The following is a 14,594-nucleotide window of genomic DNA, read 5'->3' on the forward strand; positions in this document are numbered from 1 at the left end:
GGATGGCCGTAAACGGGACTGCCTGTGTCTGCTGCTTCTATTCCCAGATGGATCGGACAGATGGTGGTGCAGGTTTGTTCAATTAAGGGTAAGGTCCTACCTTTCCCTGTTTTTGCACGTTCTACTCGGGCACCTAGTGCTTCCTGGGCTTTTCGCCTTGTAGGCATCTGTGCTCCAGGTTGCAAGTTGACTACCTGGTAGTCTGTTCACATTTGTACCACATTTTATAAGGTGGATGTGCTGGCATCTGCAGATGCCTCTTTTCGGACGCAAGGTTTTTTGCTGACTGCTGTTTGCAGGGCTTTTGGCCTTCCTTCAGGATGTTTGCTGTTTGTTTTCAGGTGGGCCTCATCTTTTGTGCTGATGAGTCCTATGATGCCTGGTCTGGCTTGGGGACTTGTTCTTTTCTGCTGTTCCCACCTCTCATTTTATGGCACTGCTTTGGGACATCCCTACTGATATGAATCAGAGAGAACTGCCCCCGTCAATGAATGATAGAGAAAACCTGGATTTTTGACTTACCGTAAAATCTTTTTCTCTTAAGTTCATTGACGGACGCAGTACCCCACCCCTCTATTTTGAGTTGGTTCGTGTTACTTTTCTGACACTGCTTTGATACAAAACTGGCATCCTATGCTGGAAGAGAGAGGGTGTACCCTCCAGGACTGCCCATAGGCATAGCTAGAACTTTTTTCTGCCTAGTGTCCTACTCCTGTAGGGGGCAGTATTACCCTACTGATATGAATCAGAGAGAACTGCGTCTGTCAATGAACTTAAGAGAAAAGGATTTTACGGTAAGTCAAAAATCCAGTTTTTCTGTGGAGTTGGGTTTTTTCCTCCTGACACTGCTTGTTACAAAACTGAATATGGATTTTACGTTAAGACAAAAATCCAGTTATTTTTTTTTTTTTTTCAATGAGACCCTAGAGAATAAAATGGAGATTGTTGCAATATTTTATGTCACACTGTATTTGCGCAGTGGTTTTACAAATGCAATTTTTTGGGGAAAAAATACACTTCTTTTTTTGAAGCCCAGTTTTTTTGTAAAATGTGAAAGATGTTACGCCAGGTAAATAGATACCTAATACATCATGCTTTAAAATTGCGCACACTCATGGAATTGCGACAAACTGGGGTACTTAAAAATATCTCCATAATAGACGCTTTAAAAATTTGTACAGGTTACCTGTTTTGAGTTAGAGGAGGTCTAGTGCTAGAATTATTGTTCTTGCTCTAAAGATCGCATTTACACTTAAAAGCAAAAAACAGTAATTTTCCCTTTTTAAGAGATAAAAAAAAAAAAAATCCATCCCTTTAAGGCCAGAATGCGGAAGTGATGTCGGATGTCGTTCTGTTCCTCCAAGGCCATAGATCTGAGTGGGGGCTATCTCGCCCTCACTTGGCTCCCGTAGAGGATCAGCTCTGGGCTACCCGAACAGGCTGGAAAGCCCGAAGATGACCGAGAAGTGGCGGGAGGGGGGTAGGGGATCCTGTCCCGCCGCCGCCGCCTATAAAAATGATCCCGAGGCAAATCCACCACCGGGATCACTTTTATGTTAACGAGAATCGCCCACTGTAAAAAAAATAAAAAAAAAAAAATAAAAAAAATACAGAGTTATGGCAGCTAGCTTCTGCCATACCCGCGGTATTTAATGTCAAACTAATGACGTTTATATATAGTAGGTGGTCCGGAAGTGAATAAAGAGCAGTGCCAGCTCTAAAAAAAAGATACCGGAGTCATAACTGCGGCTGCAGCCGTGACTCCAGTATAACCACTTAGGATGGTACAGGTACGTATATTTCAAGTTATACTTTTGGACAGATTGCCTCACAGTCTCCTCAAAAACACTTTGGTATGATGCTCAATGTATAGTTGACTTGATGACTGTGAGCCGGCCTGTCCCTAAAGCAGCAAAGCAACCCCAAACCATAACATTTCCATGACCATGCTACACAGTTATGAGTTTCTTCCCCTGAAATACTGTCTTTGGTTTGCATCAAATGTCTACTACTAAATGTGGCCAAACAACTCTATCTTTGATTGATCAGTCTTCAGTACGTTGTTCCAGAAGGCCTTGTGTATATGTTCAGTGTTCTTTTAAGATGTGAAAGGCATTTCCTTATCACACCTCCTTATTCAGGTTGATTTGGTGCAATAATTTTCTGATTGTAGATGCATGCACTTTGACCCAGAAAGTTGCAAGAGTTACCTGAACACCGTGTAATGAAATTATGGGATTCTTGGAGAATTTTTTTCGCTTTAAACTGTCTCCTCTTGGGTTAAGTTCACATTCACATTGGGCCGATTTGACATGTCAAATCTGAGTCGATTGCCGGCACCGCCCGAATTGGTGTGATGCCCACTTTGCGGCGCCGCACCGATTCCCAAAATTATTCTCTGCACTACTTTTGGTAGGAACCCACACAGATGTCTGTCAAATCGCCCCTAATGCCGGACTGAAAATGCCGGTTTCAGCTGAACTCTCATGATTTCAAACCCGCCCTCAGTGTGAAATTAGGCTAAATTAGCTTAGCTGACGAGTTCTGTCGTCAGCTAAGCAACGAGCAGTTGTTTTCAATCTATGCCACTTGCACAATTCCTTTCTTAAAGGATAAGTTCACCTTTTTAAGAAGAAAGAACAAAACCATAAATGCATTTTGTAGGTTAAAAAAAAAAAGTGCATTTATTTATTTTTTCCTTGGAGCCTGGAAAGCATTGCACCCTCGGTCAGCAGATTGCGGATGCAGTGCAGAGCTCCTGTAGACTGTCAGTGTAATCTGTCTGCTTGTACCTCATACAGACAGGCAGTTACACACTGACAGGAAGCATCAATGAACATACAAGAATTACCCATACAGGTACTGATACAAATAGCTGAGAACTTTGCCTCCTTGATATGTAGCTTTTTATCAGAAAATTTACATATTTCTCTGTTATGTTGATTTCAGCGACCTGCACATGGCTTCCAACCACAAATGAAACTTGAAGCTGTAGATAAAAGAAATCCTTTGTTAATTCGGGTCTGCACTATTATTCAGAGAGAGGAAAACCGTATTAAGGTAACTGCCTTTAAAACTATGACAAATGAGTTAAATGTATTAAATGGTGGAAATGCCTTTCAGAGGATAACCTGAAATACATAATTTGTTTCAGCTACATTTCGATGGGTGGAGCTCACTCTATGACTATTGGGTAGATGCAGACAGCCCAGATATTCATCCAGTTGGTTGGTGTGCAAAAACTAGCCACCCTCTCCAGTTGCCGCCAGGTAAGACAAAATGGTTGATCAGAATACCATGTTATATTGCTCTTTTCCTATTCTATTTTAAAATAAATGACTAGATATATTGTAAAGTGATAAAGAGATTAACTCTTATTTCTAGATATTAATTTTTTTTTTCCAGGTGTTGGAGACACAGCTGCAATTCCTGGACAGGGCTGTCCTATCCCTGGTTGTAAAGGGATTGGACATGTGCGGGGACCACGATATGGCACACATTATACGCAAGTAGCTTTTTGTTTACCTTACTATTTATTTCCCTGCATGTATGTTTATATAATAATCTTTTATTTTTACCTTTGGTTAGTGCTGTCGGATGTCCCTACTCAGAGGTGAACCTGAACAGAGAGAGTTTTTTGCAGGACCGTCTTATTGGGGAGAGGCCACTGCCAGCATACAGCACATTGAAACCCCGAAGGCCAAGCACACCCAACCCAATGCCTGACGCTCATCCTGATTCTCCACAGTCCAGGTAGTATAGGCTTCTTCTTTACTGAACCTCCTCTATTTCAGTAGGTTTTGTCTTATAGTTAAGCGCTGATTATTTTCAGAAAGTCTCCAACTCCTGCAGAGGAGCAATTTGGTAAAGGCAGCATGTGGGAAATGGCAGAGTGGCTGGAGGATGAAGCAGAAATGAAACCACAAATTAAAAAGTAAGTTCATTGATTTTTCATGATTTGGGGACATAAACTAGCTCTATTACTAGAAAGAAACAAAACGGCTCATAAATATGCATTTTGTAACCTTTTTTTTTTTTTTTGAGGAAGTCACTTAAATGATAAATGCAACACTGTGCTGAGGAAAATTTTGTAGGTCTACTGTTGCCATTGTTATCCAGGAAAATATTATTATGTGCATCTTTTTGATCCTTATATCACTTAGCTCACATTACAGAGCAGTCAAGTCCTTAACCACTTAAGCCCCGGAGGATTTGGCTGCTAAATGACCAGGGGCTATTTTGCGATTCGGCACTGCATGACTTTAACGGACAATTGCGCGGTCGTGCGACGCTGTACCTAAACGAATTTGGCGTCCTTTTTTTCCCACAAACAGAGCTTTCTTTTGGCGGTATTTGATCACCTGTGCGATTTTTTGATCACGCGCTATAAACAAAAAAATAGCGTCAATTTTGCAAAAATAGCAATATTTTTCCCTTTTTTTTATATGAAATTCCCCCCCAAAAAAATGTAAAAATCAAAATTTTTTAACATTTTCGGCCAATTTGTTTTATGCTACCTATGTTTGGTAAAAAAAATTGCAAAAAGCGTATTTTGATTGGTTTGCGCAAAAGTTATTGCGTTTACTGACTAAGGGAAATTTTTTTGTCATTTTTGTTGTTTTTTTTTTTTTTAACGCGTAATGGCGGCGATCTGCGATTTTTTTTGCGGTACTGCGACATTGGGGCGGACAGATCGGACCCTTGACTGACATTTTTGACACTTTTGGGGTTACCAGTGACATTTCTACAGTAATCAGTGCTATATATATGCACTGTTACTGTAAAAATACACTGGTAGTGAAGGGGTTAACTTTATTTGAGAGGGAGGGCCTGTGTGTGTCCCTAGGGGCGTGATTCTTACTGTGATTGGCTGTGGCTTCAGCTGTATGCAGAGTGATCAATGGATCTACATAGTAGATCCATATGATCAGCTCTCATACAGAGGGGAGAATGACAGGCAGCTTGTTTACACAAGCTGCCTGACTTTCTCCCTCTCCCCCGCCGATCGCAGAGTGGCCGGCGGACATCGGGTCCGCCGGTCACACGCGCGGGGGGGTCCGTGACCACGCGGGAGCGCGCCTCCGGCGGCGCGCGCTCGCTCCCTAGACCCTCACAAGCTAGTGACGTAGCCCTACGTCACTTTGCCTGTGAGGGGCTGACCGCCAACGTAGATCGGCGTGCGGCGGTCGGCAAGTGGTTAAACTTGGACTCTTAAAGTAGAACTCTAGGCAAAACTATTTTTTATTTTTTTTGTCATCTGTCAATATTTTTATTTTATTTGTCATCTGATCCCGTTGCTGAGATTCAGGGCCACACATGGTCATTTTCTCAAGTTGACATAGTGAGAGCTCGAAATACAGATATATATGTGTAAATATACACAAATGAACATGCAGAACTCACCCCAAGTGATGCCATAGTGACATAATCCAACCTCAAAACACTACAATTCTATGCTTCAGAAAATTAAATATGGTATATAAAAAGAAAAATATACCATCTATACTAGGGAACAGTGTAACAGGGACCTCAAAACCTGGAAATGCCATGCACGTGAGGAGGTAAATCAAAAATTTGGCAGCGACTGATGATTGTTGCCTAGCAGCCCCATGCAACTCTGTGTCCACCCATCAGTGAAAACAGTACAGAGAATCCTGCCAACATGTCTGAGTTGGCGCATGCATATTAAAATTAGCAAGCATATGCTAATGAAACATTTTTTTGCAAAATTGTAATGTCTATGAGGTCAGCTAAGAAATTGAAAACCACTGACACTGTCCAAAAACTTTTGTGTGGGTACCTCTCACGTGGAAAACTTATAATCTAAAATCAGTGGGAATTGAAATGAGAGAAAAAAGGGCCAAAAGGCAAACAAAACCAAACCACGTGTATATATATATAGTTACATAGTTAGTCAGGTTGAAAAAGGGCACAAGTCCATCTGGCTCAACCAATAAACAAAAAACAGTAAAGAAAACCCACAGTTGATCCGGAGGAAGGCGAAAAACCCCAGAAAAGCATGATCCAATTTGCTGAGAGGCAATCAGATATTCCCTGGATCAACTATACCTATAAATATTAGTACCCAGTTATATTATTTACACCTAGGAAAGAATCCAGGCTTTTTTTAAAGCAATCTAGTGAGTTGGCTAGAACCACCTTTGGAGGGAGTCTATTCCACACTTTCGCAGCTCTTACTGTGAAGAAACCTTTCTGTTTTTGGAGACAAAATCTCTTTTCCTCTAGACGTAAAGAGTGCCCCCTTGTCCTCTGTGATGACCTTAAATTGAATAACTCAACACCAAGTTCACTATATGGACCCCTTATGTATTTATATATGTTGATCATATCCCCCTTAATCTCTTCTCAAGAGAGAATACATTCATTTCCTCTAATCTTTCCTCATAGCTGAGCAACTCCATGCCTCTTATCAGTTTGGTTGCCCTTCTCTGCACTTTTATGCAATTCCCCGATATCCTTTTTGAGAACTGGTGCCCAAAACTGAACTGCATATTCCAGATGAGGTCTTACTAATGATTTGTACAGGGACAAAATTAGATCTCTCTCTCTGGAAGTCCATGCCTCTGTTAATACAAGAAAGGACTTTGCTTGCTTTGGAAACCGCAGCTTGGCATTGCATGCTATTATTAAGCTTATTATCTACCAGAACACCCAGATCCTTCTCTACTATGGATTCCCCTAGTTGTACTCCCACGTATGTATGATTCATGCGTATTCTTAGCCCCCAAGTGCATAACTTTACATTTATCAACATTAAACCTCATTTGCCACATAGTTGCCCAATGAAACAGTGCATTGAGTTTGGCTTGTAAGTTGGAGACATCTTGTAAAGAAGTTATTCCACTGCAAAGCTTGGTGTCATCTGCAAAGACTGAAATGGCACTTTTAATCCCAGACCCTATATCATTTATAAAGATATTGAAAGGTAAGGGTCCCAACACTGAACCTTGGGGTACACCACTGATCACCTTAGACCATTTACGGTAAGCATCATTAACCGCCCCTCTCTAAATTCTATCTTTTAGCCAATTTTCTATCCATTTACAAACTGATCTTTCCAAGCCTGTAGAATTCACCTTACACATTAGCCGCCTGTGGGGAACTGTGTCAAACGCTTTTGCAAAATCCAAGTATATTACATCCACAGCCACCCCTCTCCATCCAAAACCATCCAAGGTTTTACTTACCTCCTCAAAAGAAATCCGGTTTGTTTGACAACTTCTGTCTTTCATGAATCCATGCTGTTTGTTGCTTAAAATATGTTTTTTCCAGCAAGAACTCTATAGTTACTTGGCAAGGACTTTGATCTCTTTTTAAATATAGGCACCACATTGGCCCTATGTCAATCCAGTGGTACAATTCCAGTCCTTAATGAGTCCCTAAAAATTAGAAACAAAGGCTTTGAAATGACAGAGCTCAATTCTTTTAGGATGTCTCGGTGGATGCCATCTGGTCCAGGCGCTTTATCCACCCTTATTCTGTCTAAATATTTCTGAACCATATCACTTTTGAGCCATTGTGGATCATTTGGGGCTGTGTCAATACCATCCTCATTATGGTCATGAGCGCCCTCATGCTCCTTTGGATACACAGAGCTGAAGAAAGTATTTAAAACATTTGCCTTCTCTTTGTCCCCAGTCACCCACTCCAGATTATTTTTTTAAAGGGCCTATATGCTCAGACCTAACCTTTTTCCAATAAAATATTTGAAGATTTTTTTTCGGGTTTGTCCTACTATCTGTTGTTTATATTTAATTTTTGCCTCCTTGATTTCCTTTTTACATATTCTGTTATATGGGATAGCAGGCAGGATGTGTGTTATAATAACTTTACCTGAATTCGCTTACCTATAATTAACAAATGCAAACACGACATTGAATTGGAATAAATAGGCCACGGCCATTTTATTATTGGTATAAATAGTTAAATAAATACTTTATTTCAACATATTACACAAAACACTTGAAGACAACCTAGCCACTACGGCTCAGGTTGAAATTGCACAACATGAAATTCAAATAAATGTATCCAACCAAATACTTCAACTCAAAAGAAAAACTACTTCCGTCCACCTAAGCATTACACAAAGGCGACACTTAACCAAAAAAATAACTGGCCGCGACACCCAAAGAAAAGGGGAGGGAGGGGAACACCACAGCTCCGTTTTCTTGAGGTGGCTGAATCAGAGCCGCTGGGGGTCCTTCTTGAATAGCCCTGAAAGGGAACTGGATGGGACTGGCTAAGCTCTCAAGGCGGGAGATTTGAGCGGGAAAGCGGGGCTCACACCAAAATCTCCCAGAAACAGGCTTAATTTGGGCGGGAAGACTGAAGCTGTTCAAAAAACTACCTAGATACAAGAGTAAATTGAGCGGGAAAGATGACTTAATGAACCCAGAGGAGAAAGGTCATATGACCCTTACCTCAAGGATAGTTTAAACTTTGAATAAAGGTTAATAAAGGGTCACCTTGGATTAAATTGCCCCTGCCACCACCCCGTAAAGAAAAGGGGGCTAATACAGCCCTCCTTTTCCCCATATTCTTTGTAACAATTAAACAATGTTAGTGTTCCTTCATTTTTATATTTTTTAAAAGCGCTTTTCCTATTATTTATAGCTTTTTTAACTTTGGCCATGAGCCACATAGGTTTTACTTTTAGCCTTTTAAACTTATTGCTTATGGGAATATACTTTGCAGTGAGTTCGCATACAGTCTTTTTGAAGAATTCCCATTTCTGTTCTGTGTTCATCAATGCCAAAATTCCCAGATGTTCTTTTATATGAACATTAGTAATAAGCTTTGCATGGTTTGAGATTACCAGGTCCAACAGAACATAATTTCTAGTGGGGGCCTCAAAAAACTGTACCATAAAATTGTCTTGCAATAGGTTTATACATTTTTGCCCTTTAACTGTTCCAGCAGTGCCATTACTCCAGTAAATGTCTGGGTAGTTAAAATCCCCCATTATTATTACTGTCCCAGCCCTTGCAGCACCTTGGAGGAGTCTCCACCTCCTCAATACTGGGAGGTCTATGACAAACTCCAATGATAATCTTTGTATTACGCACACTCATGTACATTTATTTATTTATTTCAGGTACTTATATAGCGCTGTCAATTTATGCAGCGCTTTACATATACATTGCACATTCGCATCAGTCCCTGCCCTCAAGGAGCTTACAATCTGCCCATACTGCTTCAGACTCATCACATTCTCCATCAACTAGTTCCTCTTTTACACTCAATTTGAGATCACTTCTCACATAGAGACAGACACCGCCACCCATCCGTTTACCCTGTCTTACCGAAAGAGAGCATAGCCAGAAATATTAACCACTTAAGCCCCGGAAGATTTTACCCCCTTCCTGACCAGGCCCTATTTTGCGATTCGGCACTGCGTGACTATAACGGACAATTGCGCAGTCGTGCGAAGCTGTACCCAAATGAAATTGACGTCCTTTTTTCCCACAAACAGAGCTTTCTTTTGGTGGTATTTGATCACCTGTGCGATTTTTACTTTCTCTTACGTCCTCCGACAGTCGCCGCCTCTTCATATTCGTCACATATGGGGTATTAGACTTTGCTCCGAAGGAGTAGCTAGGCAACAGAATATGTTAACAATAAAGCTTTAACATATCCCACCCTCAAGGGGTGGTCCCCTCAGTCAATACCCTCCTACTTCCTGCAACCATATCTCAGTTTTAATGTCTAGCTTGTCAGGAGTGGCTGGCTCTCTCTGTGCTGGGACTTTTTGTCCCAGACTTTTTTTATTCTTTTTGATATTTTGTTTGAGTTTTCTCTCTACCTTTACTTAGCTGTTATTTTTGTCAGCATTAGTTAGTTCTTCGGACGAAGAGGATCATGCGGACTGGGTCTCGGGCTGATCCCCCTGGTCGCAGGTCGTGGGTCAGTGGCTTCCCAGTCTGCCATCGAGCGTTCAGCCAGGTAACGCTCCTGGCACAGTGAACGACCCATCCCTGTTCGGTGCAGGGATGATTGGTGAGGTGGCTACCTCACCGGACGCTGTGCGGTTTCTGAACCGCCATTGTGTGCGTCTTGAATTGCGACTCTCCCTGCCTCATGTGCAGCGGCTTGTTCGCCTGTGCGGGTTCCCCACGCCATGTGAGGTAAGTGTATCTATGTGGGGACCTGTCTGTCTGGGGGGGGGTCTCAGTCTGGGACTGTGTAACCTGCCTTTAATCACACTGCTTGTCTCCCTATCTCTCGGCTGCATGCTGTGGGCTGCAAGGGGGGGGGGGGGAGCTGTATGACACTGAGTATGTCAGGCTGGGCAGTGTGAGGAGCTGTGTGCTGTGGGGCATGTTTTTAATGGCATGTTGGGGCATATACAGCGATCGCTGCGGCGATCTAACATGTATCCATATAATGAGATAATATTGTGTGTGATTTTATGCACTGTGGAGCGGCGATTTCGGCGCCAAACGACGCCATTTTACCGGCGCCCGCTCCGGCCGCATGGTTTACATGCACGGCGGCCATTTTCTTGTAGCCTCCATAGGCTTACATAGAGCGCCCTGGCAGCATCACTTCCTCTCTCCTGGAAGCACCGATCGAGGCAGCAGCAGCAGCGGAGTCTCCTCAGGTTTTATCCTTCTATTCCTGTGTTCCATTGCCTGTATTCAGTCTGTATATTCCCTGTGGGGGTCTCATTGTGCCTGAGTGTGGTGCGGTGGGCTGCGCTTGCCGCGCTTGCTGTAAGGGGGCAGTTAACCCTTGGTTGTCTGGCATACAGGGGCAATGGATTCTCAGGAGGGCAAGTTTCCCACAGTATTGGTGGAAAGCCAGGGGACCGCTGTTTCCCCCCCAGGGGGGGATTTAGCCACTATTGTGGCTGGCCTTGCTGCACAGGTGCAAATGCTGGTGGCTGCTCAATCTACTAAACGGCCCAGAGTTGCTCTGTCCTCTGATTCTGAGGGTGAAGGTGATGGGGCTGTTCTGGCGGGGACTCCCCTATCGGGGTCCCGCTCCTCTCTTGATCTAGTGGGGTCTGAGGTAGAGGCTGAAGTTGAGGGGGTTGATAATTCTCCCCCTGGCTCGCCTGAAGAGCTTGCAATCATGGATGAGTTGATTGCTTCCATTAAGCAGACGCTACGTTTGCAGGACGAGGTGTGTCCCCCAGCTGCCTTGGCGGCTTATGGGACGCAGAGAAAACGCAGGACGCCGCAGGTTTTTCCCTGCAATGCTGATTTTCAACGCGCTGTTAAGGACCAATGGCGCGATTTGCGCAAGCCTTTTGCGGTACCAAGTAAATTTAAGCTGCGTTATCCTTTCTCGCCTGCCACTGATGAACGGTGGTGTGTGCCTCCGCCAGTGGATCATGCTATTGCGGTTTTGAACAAAGCCACTGCGATCCCTGCAGAGGGATCCCCTGTTTTCCGTGATGCCACGGATAGGAGACTGGAGTCTCTTGCCCGTCATACTTATTCTGTTACGGGTTCTATGCTTAAGGCTCTGTTTGCTTCTCTCATGGCGGCCCAGGCGATCGCAAGTTGGACGCAGATGCTTAGGCGCGTCCTAGTGGCCGATTCGGCCTCGGCGGCGACCCTGGATATGGTGGATCAGATCCACCAGGGTGTCATGTATCTGTGTGATGCGGACCTGGACCTGATTCCGTTGGCTGCGCGTGTGCACAGCGTGGCGGTGTTGTCTCGCCGCCTGGTTTGGTTGAAATGTTGGTCGGTGGACCAATCTTCACGTAAAACCTTAGCCAATCTGCCTTATGATGGGTCTCGCCTTTTTGGGGAGTCCCTGGATGTGTTGATTAAGGGGATTACCGGGGGTAAGAGCACTCTCTTGCCCCATTTCCCCAAGGCTAAGGGGGCTTCTGGGAAGAAGCATGCTCATTTTCGGCCCCCTCAGGGGTCCTTTCGTGCCTTTCGGCCGCACTACAAGGGCAAACCGTTCAAGGGCCAAGGCTCTCAGAAGAAGCCCTGGTCTGGGAAACAGAAGTCCGGTCAATCCGGACCTGCGGCCCATAACAGTTCGGCCTGAAGGGGCGCCCTCACCCAGTTTTGGGGTGGGGGGACGCTTGCTCGGTTTTCTTCAGCCCTGGTTGGCCCGTGTGAGGGACAGATGGGTTCTGGAAATCGTTCGATCTGGTTACAAGATCGAGTTTCTCTCTCGGCCGGAGAGCAGATTTTTTCCCTCAAATCTTCAACTGTCTCCAGAGCGCCTGCGGGATCTGCACCTGGCGGTGCGGGACCTGAGGGCTCAGGGAGTGGTGGTTCCGGTGCCTCATCGGGACAGATTTCGGGGGTTTTATTCCAATCTGTTCACCGTGCCCAGGAAGGAGGGCAAGGTTCGTCCGATTCTGGACTTGAAAGCTCTGAACCGCTCTGTGCGGGTTCGCAAGTTCCGCATGGAATCCCTGCGCTCGGTGGTGGCTGCCCTGGTTCCGGGGGAATTCATGGCCTCCATCGATTTGAAGGATGCGTACCTTCACGTCCCCATATTCGAGGGTCATCAGAGGTACCTTCGATTTGCCATTGCGGAGGATCACTACCAGTTTGTGGCGTTGCCCTTTGGGCTCGCCTCGGCTCCGCGGGTCTTCACCAAGATGCTTGCACCGGTTCTGGCATTATTGAGAGCCCAGGGCATTTCTGTCCTGGGGTATCTGGACGACATTCTGGTTCGGTCTGCGACCAGACAGGGTCTGGAGAAGGACCTGTCTGTCACAATGCAAACTCTGCAGGAGTTCGGTTGGACGATAAATGTTCCAAAGTCGACACTGAGTCCGTCGGTTCGTCTCCCCTATCTGGGAATGATACTGGACTCGGTGCAGGCGAAGGTCTTCCTGCCGGAAGACAAACTCAGGACTCTTCAGGAGGAAGTCAGGTCCCTCAGGGACGTTCCACACTCGTCTCTGCGGACGGGTATGAGATGTCTGGGATTGATGGTCTCGGCCTTCGAGGCGATTCCTTTCGCGCAGTTTCACACGCGGGGTCTCCAAGCGGAGATCCTGTCCAGGTGGGACGGGCGACCTCAATCTCTGGATCTTCAGATCTCGTTGAGTCATCGCACCAGGAAAAACCTTCTGTGGTGGCTCCAGTCCCCGTTGGTGTCCGGGGGCAAGTCGTTTCGTCCGATCTCGTGGACGATAATCACCACGGATGCCAGCCTGTCGGGCTGGGGTGGTGTTCTGGGCGTTCTGTCCGCCCAGGGGACCTGGTCGGAGGGGGAGTCTTCCCTTCCGATCAACATTCTGGAATTGCGTGCGATAAGGCTCTGTCTTCATCGCTGGACGGACCGGCTGCAGGGCTGCCCGGTTCGGGTGCAGACGGACAATGCCACGGCGGTGGCCTACATCAACCACCAAGGGGGCACCAGGAGTGCCCGAGCGGCTCGAGAAGTGGCCGACATTCTGTCTTGGGCCGAGACTCATGTCCCGGCGATAACGGCGGTTCACATTCCGGGAGTGGAGAACTGGCAGGCGGACTATCTGAGTCGCCAGACCCTGGATCAGGGGGAATGGTCTCTCCACCCGGCTGTCTTCCAGATGTTGTGCGCGAAGTGGGGTCTTCCAGATGTGGACCTGTTCGCGTCTCGCCTCAACTACAAGGTGAAGAGGTTCGTGGCAAGGACGCGCGACCCTCGGGCAGACGCGTCGGACGCGTTAGTGGCCCCGTGGCATCAGTACAGGCTGATGTACGCGTTTCCACCGATTCAGTTGCTGTCCAGGTTCCTTCGCAGGTTGCACTCGGAACGCAGCACGGTGATTCTTGTGGCACCGGACTGGCCTCGCCGGTCCTGGTACGCAGACCTCGTGAATCTGGCGGTCGACGCTCCTTGGCGTCTGCCTCTTCGAGACGATCTACTGTCTCAAGGACCGATTTACCATCCTGCTTTACAGTCGCTGGCTTTGACGGCCTGGCTGTTGAGACCGAGGTCCTGAAGGAGAAGGGTCTCTCTCCAGAGGTCGTTCATACTTTGATCAACGCGAGGAAGTCTTCCTCGGGGAAGGTTTATTACCGTACTTGGAAGGCCTATTTTGCCTGGTGTGAGTCCAGGGGGTTTTCACCCCGCACGTACTCGGTTTCCCGTGTGCTGTCTTTCCTTCAGACGGGTGTCGATCAGCGTTTGGCGCTGGCTACGATTAAGGGTCAGGTGTCGGCGCTGGCCGTTCTGTTTCAACGTCCCGTGGCTTCCAACTCCTTGGTTGGCACTTTTATTCAGGGTGTGCGGCATCTGGTTCCTCCTAGGAGGGATCCCTTGCCCCCTTGGGACTTGAATCTCGTTCTATCTGTGTTACAACGTGCTCCTTTTGAACAGATCAGGGAGATCTCGTTGTCTATGTTGTCCAAAAAGGTCGCCTTTTTGGTGGCGATCACTTCGGCTCGCAGAGTGTCGGAACTGGCGGCTTTGTCCTGCAAGTCTCCGTACCTGGTTGTTCATTTGGATAAGGTGGTCTTGCGACCTAATCCTTCTTTTCTACCGAAACGAGTTTCGGAATTCCATCTTAACGAGGATATTGTTTTGCCTTCATTGTGCACAGAGCCTAAACATCCGAAGGAGGTGAGATTGCACTCTCTGGATGTTGTTCGGGCGATAAGGGTTTA

At 46.0% G+C, this 14,594-nt stretch overlaps 1 protein-coding gene across 3 annotated transcripts in view; it reads left to right on the forward strand.

Moving 5' to 3' along the window:
• Positions 1 to 14,594, forward strand: part of LOC309547783 (lethal(3)malignant brain tumor-like protein 3) — a 109,472-nt gene that overhangs the window by 67,049 nt on the left and 27,829 nt on the right. For all 3 annotated transcript variants that reach the window (XM_082247771.1, XM_082247772.1, XM_082247773.1), the window contains 5 exons: positions 2,950 to 3,060; positions 3,155 to 3,269; positions 3,406 to 3,505; positions 3,589 to 3,753; positions 3,833 to 3,934. In XM_082247771.1, the coding sequence (XP_082103897.1) occupies positions 2,950 to 3,060; positions 3,155 to 3,269; positions 3,406 to 3,505; positions 3,589 to 3,753; positions 3,833 to 3,934 (593 nt within the window). The remainder of the gene's footprint in view (positions 1 to 2,949; positions 3,061 to 3,154; positions 3,270 to 3,405; positions 3,506 to 3,588; positions 3,754 to 3,832; positions 3,935 to 14,594) is intronic.

Source organism: Pelophylax lessonae (genome assembly GCF_965119305.1).
Source record: "Pelophylax lessonae genome assembly, chromosome: 2".
Classification (NCBI taxonomy): domain Eukaryota; kingdom Metazoa; phylum Chordata; class Amphibia; order Anura; family Ranidae; genus Pelophylax; species Pelophylax lessonae.